The 14,254-nt window shown below is 40.3% G+C and overlaps 1 protein-coding gene across 11 annotated transcripts in view; it reads left to right on the top strand.

Annotated features, from left to right (window-relative positions):
• PARD3 (par-3 family cell polarity regulator) overlaps positions 1–14,254 on the top strand; it is an 835,070-nt gene that overhangs the window by 313,510 nt on the left and 507,306 nt on the right. For 7 of the 11 annotated variants that reach the window (XM_077491094.1, XM_077491098.1, XM_077491095.1 and 4 more), the window contains exon 5: positions 1,667–1,798. The exons of the other annotated variants lie outside the window; for them this stretch is intronic. In XM_077491094.1, the coding sequence (XP_077347220.1) occupies positions 1,667–1,798 (132 nt within the window). The remainder of the gene's footprint in view (positions 1–1,666; positions 1,799–14,254) is intronic. 11 annotated transcript variants of the gene reach the window in all.

The raw sequence follows: 14,254 nt of genomic DNA, 5'->3' as shown, positions 1-14,254 counted from the left end.
CAGGACTTTCAGCTGTATGGAATTTAGTACAATTTTGGTGCTCCAATTCAGGGAGGCTGTTTTCGGCGTACTATACTACAGTTTCTTTGGCAGTCAGAAATGTGAGACTTATTTATATATTGTATGTAATTACACACTTTTTAAAGGAGATTTTATTTTTTGAATTTTATTTTTGGCTTACAAAATATATAATCTGTATTATCACAGACAGAACAGTCTTTTTTGTTTTTTTTTTGTTGTACAGAAAAGGCCTTTATTCGATTTTGGTAAATAATCAGTGTTATGTACACTATCTCACCAAAGTGAGTACACCCCTCACATTTTAGATAATATTTTATTATATCTTTTCATGTGATAACACTGAAGAAAGGACACTTGGCTACACTGTAAAGTAGTGCGTGTACAGCTTGTATAACAGTGTAAAATAACTCAAGACACAGCCATTAATGTCAAAACTGCTGGCAACAAGCACGTCCTTAGCACCATATCCAGAGATTGTCTTTGGGGAATAGATGTCTAAGTGCTGCCAGCATTGCTGCAGAGGTTGAAGGGGTGGGGGTCAGCCTGCCAGTGCTCAGACCATATACCGCACACTACATCAAATTGGTCTACATGGCTGTCGTTCCAGAAGGAAGCCTCTTCTAAAGATGATGCCCAAGAAAGCTTGCAAACAGTTTGAAGACAAGCAAACTAAGGACATGGATTACTGGAACAGTGTCCTGTGGTCTTATGAGAACAAGATAAACTTATTAGGTTCAGATGGTGTCAAGCATGTGGCGGCAACCAGGTGAGGAGTATAAAGACAAGTATGTCTTGCAGTCAAGCATGGTGGTGAAATTGTCTTGGTCTGGGGCTGCAGGAGTGCTGCTGGCACTGGGGAGTTACGGTTCATTGAGGGAACCATGAATGCCAACATGTACTGTAACATAACGAAGCGGAGCATGATCCCCTCCCTTCAGAGACTGGGCTGCAGGGCAGTATTCAAACATAAAGACCCCAAACACCTCCAAGATGACCACTGCCTTGCTAAAGAAGCTGAGGGTAAATGTAATGGACTGGCCAAGCATGTCTCCTGACAGAAACCCTATTGAACATCTGTGGGGCATCCTCAAATGTAAGGTGGAGGAGTGCAAGGTTTCTAACATCCCTCAGCTCTTTGATATCGTCATGGAGGAGCGGTAGAGGACCCCAGTGGCAACCTGTGAAGCTCTGATGAACTCTATACCCAAGAGGGTTAAGGCAGTGCTGGAAAATAATGGTGCTCACACAAAATATTGATACTTTGGGTCCAATTTGGAAATTTTCACTTAGGGGTGTACTCACTTTTGTCGCCAGCAGTTTGGACATTAAAGTCTGTGTGTTATTTTGAGGGGAAAGCAAATTTACACTGTTATACAAGCTGTACGCTCACTACTTTACATTGTAGCAAAGTGTGATTTCTTCAGTTTTGTCACGTGAAAAGATATAAGAAAATATTTACAAAAATGTGAGAGGTGTACTCACTTTTATGAGATAATGTAGATACTTCATAGCTATTTTAATGCATGTATCTTTACATAGGCAGAACGGTGGTTTTGGTGGTGGTGGTGGTTTCCCAAGAGTGTATATGCTCTATGTATAGTGACAGAATAGTTTAATCATGTGTTTTTTCTTTCTTTTAAAACAGAAAGATGAGAACTACAGGAGTCTGCCCAGAGATACCAGTAACTGGTCTAAACAGTTTGAAAGAGATAAAGCCCGCTCTTCCCTGAGTGCCAGTCACCCCCTGGTGGACAAGTGGCTAGAGAGGCAGGAGCAGGTAAAATGCTGAACCTTTTGTTTGATGCCATTATTAATAGAACGTGCCCCCTAGAGGTTGCCCAGGCATCTGTAACCATTCCATCAAAAACTCCATATTAGGATACTATGAGATGCATCAGTAATAGCCTAAAGACATATTTAAGAATATTTGTAGTTTTTCATAAAAGAATTTTCTTGCTGCCTATTGCTGTGATAAGGGAGTGTGGGTCACCTGGCCCATTTTTGTCATGTGTGCCTGTGAATGCTACTTCATGTACGGAACTTGGCGGATTTGCAGCGTTCCAACACTGCCACAATCGGTACTCGCTTTGCACTCGGCAGAGGATTACAATGGGTAGTTGGCCGCAGGGGAGCGGAGAGCTTTCCTCAGCAATGGTGTGTGTTGTGGGATTGTGTCTACAGAATTGTCTCTTTCTGAGAAAATGACTTCCAAAGACATGGCTCCTGCATAGACCATCATTTTTGTTTTGTTTTTTCCCTAAAAGTTTTAGTGCACTGCTCAAAAAATGAAAGAAAAACTTTGAAAACACATCAGATCTCAATGGGGAACATTATCATGCTGGAATTCTATACTGATATGGACTGGGTAATGTGTTAGGAACAAAAGGATGTTCTATTGCTTGATGGAAATGAAAATTATCAACCTACAGAGGGCTGAATTCAGACACCTCGAAAAACACAGTGAAAAAATTATGTAACGGTCTAGTTCATTTTGCTGAAATTTCTTATTGCAGCAACTCAAAATGGTAGTCCGTAGTTTGTATGGCCCCCATGTACTTGTATGCATGCCTGGCAATGTCGGGGCATGCTCCTAATGAGATGACAGATGGTGTCCTGGGGTATTTCCTCCTAGATCTGGACCAGAGCTCCTGAACAGACTAAGGTGCAACCTGGTAGCATCTGATGGACCATAACATAATGTCCCAGAGGTGTTCTATTGGGTTTAGGTCAGGAGCGCATGGGGCCTATTCAGTGGTATCAATTTCTTCATCCTCCAGATCTGGCTGCTTACTCTTGCCACATGAGGTCGGGTATTGTCGTGCGCCAGGAGGAACCCAGGACCCACTGCACCAGCGTAGGGTCTGACAATGCATCCAAGGGTTTCATCCCAATACCTAATGACAGTCAGTTCGCCATTGTCTAGCCTGTAGAGGTCTGTGCGTCCCTCCATGGATATGCTTCCCCAGACCATTCACTGATCCACCACCAAACCGGTCATGCTGAATGATGTTACAGGCAGCATAACATTTTCCACATCTTCGCCAGACCCTTTCATGTCTGCCACATGTGCTCAAGGTGAACCTGCTCTCATCTGTGAAAAGCACAAGGTACCAGTGGCAGACCTGCCAATTCTGGTGTTCAGTGGCAAATGCCAGTTGAGCTCCACAGTGCTGGGCAGTGAGCAGAGGGCCCACTAAAGGACATCGGGCCCTCAGGCCTCCCTCCATGAAGTTTGTTTTGGTCAAAGACATTCACACCAGTGGCCTGCTGGAGGTAATTTTGTAGGGCTCTGGTAATGCTCATCCTTTTCCTCGTTGCACAAAGGAGCAGATACCTGTCCTGATGGGTTAAGGACCTTCTGTGGCCCTGTCCAGCTCTCCTAGTGTAACTGCCTGTATCCTGGAATCTCTTCCCTGCACTTGAGACTGTGCTGGGATTCACGGCAAACCCTCTGGCAATAGCATGTATTTATGCGCCATCCTGGTGGTGTTGGTCTGCTTGTTAAACCTCTATAGGGTCATTCCCTAAGTTATAGGTCCAATGACCTCAAAATGCTTTTGTTTTATGCTAGGAAGGTTTATTAAGGCAGCTCTTCTTTTCATATGACCACCACAAACCAAAAACACTGTTTATTTCATTTTTAATATTCTAAGCAAACTCCCCCATCCATCCATGTCTCTGTTTTTTTTTTTTTTTTGATAAATCTCTTTAAAAAACAGCCCTCTAGCATTTCTGGCCATGGCCATCTTGAGTAAGGACAAATGATTTTATGTAGCATTTTCTTTCTGGAATCAGTCACCCTTAGCTCAGGCATGCATGCATGCATGATTGCAGGAGAGTGTGCTTAGCTGAGAAAAACCTCTTTCTCTTCCAATCCAGCGGACTCCTGGGATGGCAACAAACCAGGAAGAAATGTAAAAAAAAGAAATTGAAAACAAGTATATACAATATGCTTTCCTATCTATTAAGTGTTAACAGCTTGAGGATTAGAAATAATCAATGTTGATTGGGAGAGTGAAGTCCCACTTTAAAATGGCTTCCTGTGCTATTCATGTGTCTAGGTTATAAGCAAAGATAAGCAGCTTATGTTGTAGCATCATCATCTAATGCTTATGCTAACAGGCGATTATGAGGAGGATAATATAGGTATCGGCCTCAATGTTTTAGCAGCTTTAGGACTTGTGCTGATGTTTTGCTGCTTGTAAACGTGTTTTTGGTGGCAAAAGGCTGCATTTATTTCAATTTTGCATGCAATGTTAATGCGTTTCAGTAGAACCTGCTGTGTTCCAAGAAGTCCTGCACAAAAGACATGTCATCCACACTACATTATGGAAAGTGGACATTTGCTGACCTGCATTTGACGTGTGCAGTGGACGTGTGAATTGCAGGCAAATGCCCATCTGTCCAAACCCTGGTTTTGACTTTTTTTTTTTTTTTTTTTTCTTTCTTCCCTTGGATCAGATTTGAAATCTCTGAAATGGGCTGGTGTTGCTGGTTAAATGACTATAGCAGTGTTGCTATATTGGATAAAACAGCTTTATTTTATCAGTATGTACAGCAGTAAATGGGGCCTTTTCATTCTCTTGATTATCAGCGCTATTTGAGAAAACAAGAATGGTAAAGGGCCTGTTTTTATTGTTTTTGTTTTTATTTTTAGTGGGGGGGAAGCTGCTCATTTATTGTAGACTTTGGCTACTTGTAAATTTTAATTTGCGATAGAGCTAAAACTCCCCTTAACAGATGAAAGGAATAAGGCTGTCCACACCCAGGCCTCATACACACAGGACATTTGAATTTTTCCTCTGAATACTTTAGTCACGGTAGGAAAAAGCAGCTTAACCACTTAAGGATATTAATTAAAGGGAAATAGGGAAGGGGTGTATCATGGACCTAGTGACCAAAAATCCAATTGGTCAGATCAGTGACTGGAGTGACGACTCACCCAATGAAGGACCAAAAGTACTTGGAGGACAAGGGAGGGGGAACCGATCACCTGCTTCTGTCAGAGAGACATCAGTCTCTCCCTCGGAGAGGCACTGCTGTTATGCAGTACCCACCAGTGCCACCTGCTAGTGTTCATCAGTGCTGCCAGGCAAGGGCGCCTATCAGTGCCAATTATTGCCACCTCTCTGTGCCCATCAGTGCTGCCTTATTAGTGCACATCAGTGAAGGAGAAAAATTACCTGTTTTCAAATTTTTATAACAAACTATAAAACTTTTTTTTTCCCCCAACATATTTTTGTTTGTTTAGCAAAAAATAAATAAAACAGCAGTGATTTAAATACCACCAAAAGAAAGCTCTATTTGTGGGGCAAAAAATAAATAAAAATCACCCCTCATCTGGGTACAATGTTGCATGACCGTGTAATTGTCAGCGCTGAAAGCTGAAAATTGGCCTGGACAGGAAGGGGATTTAAGTTCCCAGTAAGCAAGTGATTAAAGCAGGCATGAACTATAGTATTGCATCGGCAACCAATACAAATCAAGCATTTCTTCTTCAACAGCTGCATTCCGGAGCTAGTTTGAACCTGGTTGCTTTGGGACAACATGGACAGTTTTTATTTTAATACTCCGTGGATTAGGCACAATGTTTGAACCAATACCTGAATATCTTCACAGCCATCAGTAAGAATAAAAATGTCTCCAGTTGTCCTTTTCTAGTGTAGTCTTGATCGCAGTTAGTTGCTCTGGTAACAGTTCTTGTGTCTAACACTTTGACAAATGATGTCCCCCAGGGCTAAGGTGTATAACAAGAGCAAAGAATTGTGGAGGTGTTGCCCGCAGTCACCAATTATAATGTTGTTAAGTTGTTTACTAGTGTTTTTTTTTTTTTCTTTTGTCCCATGCTGACTGATATCTGTTTTTGTGTGGGGGTTTCAAAGTCAGATACAGTTGTGCTCATAAGTTTACATACCCTGGAAGAATTTTGATTTCTTGGCCATTTTCCAGAGAATATGAATGAGAACACAACAAAAACTCTTTTCACTCATGGTTTCGGGTTTGGCTGAAGCCATTTATTATCAATCAACTGTTTACTCTTTTTAAATCATAATGAAAATAGAAACGACCCAAATGAACCTGATCAAAAGTTTACATACCCTGGTGATTTTGACCTGATGACATGCACACAAGTTGACACAAAGGGGGTTGCATGGCTATTAAAGTTAACCATCTTCATCTGTGATCTGTTTGCTTGTAATTAGTGTGTGTGTATTAAAGGTCAATGAGTTTCTGGACTCAGGAGAGACCCTTGCATCTTTCATCCAGTATTGCACTGACGATTCTGGATTCTGGGTCATGGGGAAAGCAAAAGAATTGCCAAAGGATCTGCGGGAAAAGGGTTAGTTGAACTGTATAAAACATGAAAGGGATATAAAAAAGATATCCAAGGAATTAAGAATGCCAATCAGCAGTGTTCAAAGTTTAATCAAAAAGTGGAAAATGAGGGGTTCTGTTGAAACCAAACCACAGTCAGGTAGAACAACTAATAATTCAGAGACAGCTGGCAGGAAATTTTTTCAGGATGCAAAGAAAAACCCACAAATAACTTCAGGTACAATACAGAACTCGCTGAAAACATGTGGTGTGGCTGTTTCAAGATGCACAATAAGGAGGCACTTGAAGAAAGATGGGTTGCAATGTGGAGTCGCCACAAGAAAGCCAATACTACACAAATGCCACAAAATATCCTGCTTACGATATGCCAAACAGCACAGAGGCAAGCCTCCAACCTTCTGGCACAAAGTAATTTGGAGTCATGAGACCAAAATTTAGCTTATTGGCCTATGATGAAAGGTACACCATTCCTACTGTAAAACATGGAGGTGGATCGCTGATGTTTTGTGGATGTGTGAGCTACAAAGGCACAGGAAATTTGGAAAAAATTGATGGCAAGATGAATGCAGTATGTTATCAAAAAATACTGGAGGAACATTTGAATGCATTTATCAGCCAGGATTCTGCACCTGGAATGTACTTGGACATTCCATTATGATAATGATCTAAAACACAAGGCCAAGTCGACCCGTCTGGCTGTAGCAGAATAAAGTGAAGGTCCTGGAGTGGCCATCTCGGTCTCTTGACCTCCGTATCATTGAGCCACTCTGGGGAGATCTCAAACTTGCAGTTCATGCAAGATAGCCCAAGAATTTACAGGAACTGGAGACTTTTTGTCAAGAGGAATAGGCAGCTTTACCATCTCAGAAGATAAAGAGCCTCATCCACAAATACCACAAACGACAAACTGCCATTGACGTTAAAGGGGGCAGGACACGGTATTAAGAACTGGGTTATGTAAACTTTTGATCAGGGTCATTTGGTTTAGTTTCAGCTGTCATTATGATTTGAAGAGTAAACACAATTGATTGATAATAAATGGCTTCAGCCAAACACTAACCATGAGTGAAAATGTTTTTGTTGTCATTCATATTCTCTAAAAAAATTAGCCAAGAAATCATAAATTCTGCCAGGGTATGTAAACTTATGAGCAAAACTGTATATGGGACGTTACAGATATACACCCTTTCAGCCTCAGCAAACTCTTAGCAGGTATTTGGTCTGCTCACGTATACAGGCGGATCCATATAAAAGTGGACTTTTTGTTATGGGTGATAGTCACTTCTACGCATACATTAGTCCCAACACAAACGTATTACAATAAGTATATTTCAGTGCAGTTGTCGATTGAAATTGTAATGTTTTTTTTTCATAAACAGTGCAATGTTCTGTTCCTCCTTCTGCCTAGGATGTGGACGTAATTCACCTAAACACAATGAAATTATTTTCTATACCAGTTTACCCTCTTTATTTCATTTCTACCCAGACTGATACAAAAATTTGATTTTCCCAAATCAAATTGCAGAAAATCACGCACAGCAGTGAACCAAATTAAAACAATGCAGACCTATGTAAGTCAATCTCTAGGAATTATTAAACGGGAAAAAGAAAGTAGTTCAGATTTTACGAAGGCTGTCTTGGTTGCATCTCAGCGCAGGCCCTCTAGATCTACTTTACAGGGTAGATAGGAAAATTAAAAGCATTAGAGCCATTAAATCAAGTTACTAGTCTCAATGTAACTTGATTTCCAGTATTAAGGTCATAGTGAGATGGATGCTTGTTTTGTCTTTTCAAGAACATAAGCAGGGTGTCCATCAGTTTGTGCTCTTTGTGTGCTCTTTATCCTTACTGATGTGTTCTTAGTTTATTATTGGGCTTTAAAATTCCAATATATTGTCCTCTCAAGCAAATAATTTGGATTTAATCAAGTACTCAGAAACAGGCTTAATGAACAGGAAAATGTAAAAAAATTTGCTTATGCTTACACTTTACAAGATCTCCATTTGGAAGTCGGCAAATGCTTCAGTAAGCTATTGTTCACACTGGTCTGATTTGTCATTCGATTTGCCAGTTCCAAATCGCATGACAAGTCACACCCCATTGCTGGCAATGGAACTGTTCAAGTCGCCACGACTCTCAGCCATTTTACAAAAGGTTCCCGTACTACTTTTTTTTTTTTTCCCAATTTCATTCCAACTTACATAGGCTTCTGTGAAATTAAGGCACAAGCTGCAATGGAATCGGAGGTGCAAATCGGACTGATCTGTGATTTTTAAACGCGTTGAAGTAGAGCGATTTCAAGGCCACGCTGGTGTGAACAACAATATTTGTCACGCCAGGGCACTCTCAGGCACATGGTAAAAGCAAGTCAGCCGTCTAACCATAAACCATTGTAAAGGAAATTATGATGAAGGCAGTTCCAATTTTTTTTAAAACATTTAAAAAAATTACAAAGTGGTTAATAAATGTTTGTAACCCAAAGTTAAAGTTAAAAGTCCATTACTCCTGGGTAATACCTCAGGATTAGTGGAAAATCTGGAGATCCACATTAGAAAGGCAGCTGGCTGAGGATAGGGATGCACCGATGCCATTCTTTTTTAACAAGTACCGAAACTTTTTTTTTTTGTACTGATACCAATTACTGATACCTACCTACTGTTTTGTTTTAACTTCAGCTGTCAGCAACGGTACAAAGCATTGAAAAGTTATTTACAAATGTAATTTTTTTTTTTGTTTTTTATTTTTTATTTTTATTCAGTGCTTTTTCAAAGTGAAATATGTAAATATATGTAAATATATTCACTAACAAAGCAAACAAAAAAACGTTTATAAAATAGACGTGAACAAAGGGGAAAAAAAGGCAGGAAAATAATTAAATGGAGAATAGGGAGTTAAGGCTTATTATAGTAAATTAAGGATTATTAATGGAGTTAAACAGAGGAACATTTGTTTGTCCCTTTTGATCTGCACATGAAGAAACCAAAATATACAAAAAGAAACAACGTTTCTTTTTATTTTAGTGTTTCAGGGCTGAGCAATGTTAAACATTGCTGGCTGTTTTTTTTTTGACCGCTCCAATTACCAGACTTCTTAACACAGGGGAGACCCACTGGCAGCTCAAAGAACCGAGCCTGAAAGTACTGGTTTCAGGTATCGGTGAATTTGCACGAGTACCAATACTCTGTATTGGTGCAACCCTAGCTGAGGTGCAGAAGTTACTCTGTTAAGGAACATAAAATACAAAAGAACAGAGCCAATCTGAGTGTAGTAATTTTAAAAGCACATTTTGTTCACAAATGGTTGCACTCACTAGATAGCAGTTGTTTGTGGGCACATTAAGAGGTAACCAGAGGGTATCACAGGAGTCCAGGGAGTCTTGGTGCAGCACGGTCCTGTCAATCTCGGCGCTGCCAGTGGTTTCTGGTGTCCCAGGCTTGATGTGGCTGGTATAGAGAAGAATCGGTAGCCGGATGGCACTGTGTCAGGTGGTTTGCTGGTGGGAGGTAACAAGGTGATGCTTAAGTGCATTTGTTATATCATGCAGAGCTTTTAGAAATGTTAATTGTGCCACAGCAGTACCCTAAAAAAATCTATTTTTTCCTTCCATGAAAAACAGCAGTACATTTCCTCCCTAGTCTTGAGCCTCATAGTTTGTATATCTGTAGTGTGAGGTTAGCTAAGGCACTGCTGATTCCTGGCAGGTATTTGGGCTGCTGACATATACAGATGGTTCCATGTGGCAAGTGGACTACTTGTTGTTATGGGTAATAGTCACAGCTACTCGTACAATAGTTCCAATGCAAACACAAATCAGTATATTTCAGAGCAGTTGTAGATTGAAATTGTAATGTTTTCCCATAAAGAGTGCAATGTCCTGCTCCTCCTCTTGCTCCGAGCCTCATGAGATTTGGAGCGAAACTTGATGTCACAGCCATGCTGTTCACTGTTGGGGAGAAAGCTGTACCTAAAGACTTGCAGTGCAAGAATGCCCACAATTTTGCTTTTTGTGGATTTGTGTGTTTTAACCTACTTCTGATGATTTTTTCTTCTTTTTCACATCAGTCACAGACATAAGGAAGCAACCCCTATCAAGATGCCCACCTCCACATGCAGTTATGGTGAATAGATCAGCTGCAGGGGGACCTTGGGCAATACAGGCAAATAGCACTTTGTCTTCGGCTTGCTTTTTTTTATGTTCATCAACTTGATGATCAGAAGTCAAATTAAAGTAAAAATTGATGTCATCTACAGTGTGAGTTTACATGTGTATTGAAGGTACAGCAATCCCTTAGAAGCGAAAGCTCACAAACAAATTTACTCCACAGCCCCTAAATAGTTTAACAGAGTCCTACATTGAACAACCCCTATGTAAGTACTTTTTTTACCCCCAAAAGTTCATATCAATTTTTCCCTCATCTTCAAGAATGATGTAACCAGACCCCTCACATGCACAAGAATGTCATGAGTAACTCTGAGATCTGTTGCAGAGTTTCTGCACATCCACGGGGGACTGCAAAAAAAAAGTCTCCTGGGATTTCTACATCACTCATCTTGGGAGAATCTCATGCATACAGCGCTGGGGTCTCTGCTAGTTTACTGGCAGGTATTGCAGCATGTCTGTGCCTGCACAAGGGGTCCAGCACATGCACAGACATGCTGCTCAGATCTGCCAGATCCCATCTAAAAAGATCAATGATGTTAGTGATTACTCATATCAATGCAAACTCTGCAGAAACCCCGGTTAAGAAAAGCTGCTCCTAGTGTACAGTGTTTAGATTTAGTGTAGCGATTTGGACTAAATGTTGTTTGTTTAGTCTGCGTTGTTGAGCAGATTTTTGACAGCACAGAAAAATGAAAGCTTAGGTTGTAGATTTCTAAATGAAGGCTTTTTTTCCCACGAAAATTTAGTTTGTGTAATAAAATATGATCCAATTTTCAGCACATGCTGTAATCTCATTCATTTGAGCTGATTTTAGGTTATACTCGGAAACTGTACAATTTGCATAAAACATTTTCTGGTTGCTGCAACATAAAAATTGATATCAGAAAATAGGTGTAATGTTAGTAATGATATTCTTGTTTGTTTTGTATTTACTTTGCAAGCTTCATCCATCTATTTCTTTGGTAAATTCAGTGTCATGTTTTGGGAATCAAAAAACATCACAAAACACCTGTGCATTTATGAATTCCCAGTTATCCAATTCGGTTGCTGTGAGCTGATATCCTACAGCCTTCTTCCATCTAAAGAAATTTGCCTCTGAGCTCTTTAGTGAAGCTAACTGCTCTGCTGGTTATTTACTATATATGATTCTGTAACATCAGAATTCTAGTGCTTTGTAAATGCTAATCCCGCATTTCTCTTATCCTCTCCATTTTGGTTGGTTATAAAGCCCCGCTTCCAAAATTGTTGAGATGCTGATAAAATCAACATAAAAATATAATGCAAGAATTTCCAAATCTTACAAACCCACATTTCATTCCCAGTAGAAAAGAGAAAACATATCAAATGTTTAAACTGAGAAAATGTACCATTTTAAGAAAAATTAATATAATTTTGAAATTGATAGCAGCAACACGTCTCGGGACAAAGCAAAAAAAAAGAAAACCTGAGAAAGTAAGTGATACTAATGAGAAAGAGCTGGAAGAACATTTTGCAATTAAGTTAATTGGCAACAGGTTAGTAACATGATTGGGTATTAAATGAGCATCTTGGAGAGTCAGAGCGTTTCAGAAGTAAAGATTGTCAGGTTCACCAATCTGTGAAAAGCTGTGTCTAAAAATTTGTTGAGCAATTTCAGAATAATGTTCCTCAATGTAAAATTGCAAAGACATTAAATATATCATTATCTACAATAAATATCAAAAGATTCAGAGAATCTGGAGAAATCTCTGTACGCAAGGGACAGGGCTGAAACGCAATATTGGATGTCCATGCTCAGACAGCACTGCATTAAAAACGGGCATGATTCTGTGATGGACATCACTGCATGGCCTCAAGAATACTTCCAAAAATGTCTGCGAACACAGTTTTCCCTGCCAGCCAAAAAGGCATATTAAAATACTTTAGAGTGTAAGCTCCTTGGGAGCAGGGACTGATGTGAATGTGCAATATATGTGTAAAGAACTGCATAAGTTGACAGCCTTATACAAGTACCTGTAATAAATAAAAAGAGAAGTATGGGATTATTTATTTAAAGATGTGTCACAGGTAAAATGAAGAGACACCATCTCGGTACAGTCAAGCTAATAAAGTACAACCAAAACTGTGTACTGTATTGCGAAAGATTGAAACGCGCAATTAAATGAGATTAAGACATACAAAACATTTGTACCTACATATATAGAACCCTTTAAGCAGGCTGTGCTGATGGCAAGCTTGTTTGAGGAAGCATAACTCCAAATTGCCAGGAAAATCTATCATGTCACAGAGTGAAGTCTAAAATGGGGTCGATCACACATGCCTGTACACACCATATATTTTTATTTATTTTAAGAGATGGAAATGAAGCAGATGAAGAAAGAGTGAAAGGGAGAAAGAACGTTTTTAAAATAAACAAAAGGGGACGGACGGGGATATGTTAGAGGAAAGCTATGAAGGATGGTAGGGGGGTGGAGAGGTCACCTCCAAGGGGCAAGGATCAACTGTGTCAGTCAAGCAATGGAAATCACCAACCATGAATCTTAATCATATATATTCAAGGAATTTGTCAGAGAAGCTGAAGAGGTCCCAGTAAAACCATCTGGACTTGTGTTCCTCTGACTTCTCTTGTAAAGCGGAGGTCAGATCTTCCATTTGCTCTGTCCTTCACTCCATCGAGCCACTGGGCCACTGTTGGGGCAGACTTTTACATCCACAGAGGTGAAATGCAAGCCTGTACAGCATTAAGGAGATGTTTGAGAAGGGATTTGTGGTAACGTTTCCTTGACAATAGGGTAAGGTTAAGTAGGACCGCAGCTGGGATATCTTGTAAAGAAATGTCTGTCAATTTATGAGCTTAAGCACTGGTTGCCAGAAAGTGGCAAGCATGGGACACTCACAAAAAATATGTAGGAGGGTACCCGAAGGGAGGCCACTATGCCGATCCATCTGATGAGGCAATATCTTTGCCAGAACTGATGGGGTTCTATACCAACGTGTCATAATTTAGTAAGTGGTCTCCTGATATTTACTGCATAGTGAGAATTTCTGAGCAAAAAAAAGTATGCATTCTTTTTGGGGTTCAGTAAAGGGAACTTGCAAGTCTCTGTCCCATTTTGCTAAAAAAAGGGGGTTGGGGTCTTCAGTGGCATGGAGATCTAGCAGAGATTTATAAGAAGTTAAGGAACTCATGTCCAGTTATACTAAAGTGGAGCCAATCAAGGGATGAGTAGTTAAATGGGAAATATGGCTTTTCCCTGCCAAGGTAAGCCAGGAAGCTGAGCCTGGGCGGTCTCCTGTTCCAGTGACATCGAGTTTCAGGTCACTGTGTCAGCACCAGCCCACAAGCCTGGTCATATGCACCCTAGTATAACACAGGGCCAGATCTTGGAAAACCACACTGCTCTTCAGCTTAGGTCGTAACAGTTATGCTCTACTAAGGCTTGGATGTCTACCTCGCTAGATTAATTTGATAAATACAGAACCTGTGAACATTTTTTTACCGTCAGTGCCGGCAATAAGTACAGGAGTCTGGGCATCACGGTCATCTTAAGTACGTTACAGCAGCCAAACCAAGAAGGGGTCAGAGAGTCCCACTTTTTAAGGTATGAGGTTAGAGTTGACAGGAAAGGCTGGTAGTTGAGGGCAAAAATTGTCCTTTAGATTCGCAGGGATTTTCGTTCCCAGAAATTGAATCGAGCTGGCAGCAAATTTGAACGGGAAAGCAGGGCATAATTGCACTCTGGTAACGTCTGATAA

Source organism: Lithobates pipiens, unplaced genomic scaffold, assembly GCF_037356315.1.
Source record: "Lithobates pipiens isolate NorthernLeopardFrog02 unplaced genomic scaffold, aLitPip1_a1.2 Scaffold_19, whole genome shotgun sequence".
Lineage (NCBI taxonomy): Eukaryota > Metazoa > Chordata > Amphibia > Anura > Ranidae > Lithobates > Lithobates pipiens.
The sequence above is the reverse complement of the archived record's forward strand: the minus strand, read 5'-3'. Positions and strand labels throughout refer to the sequence as shown.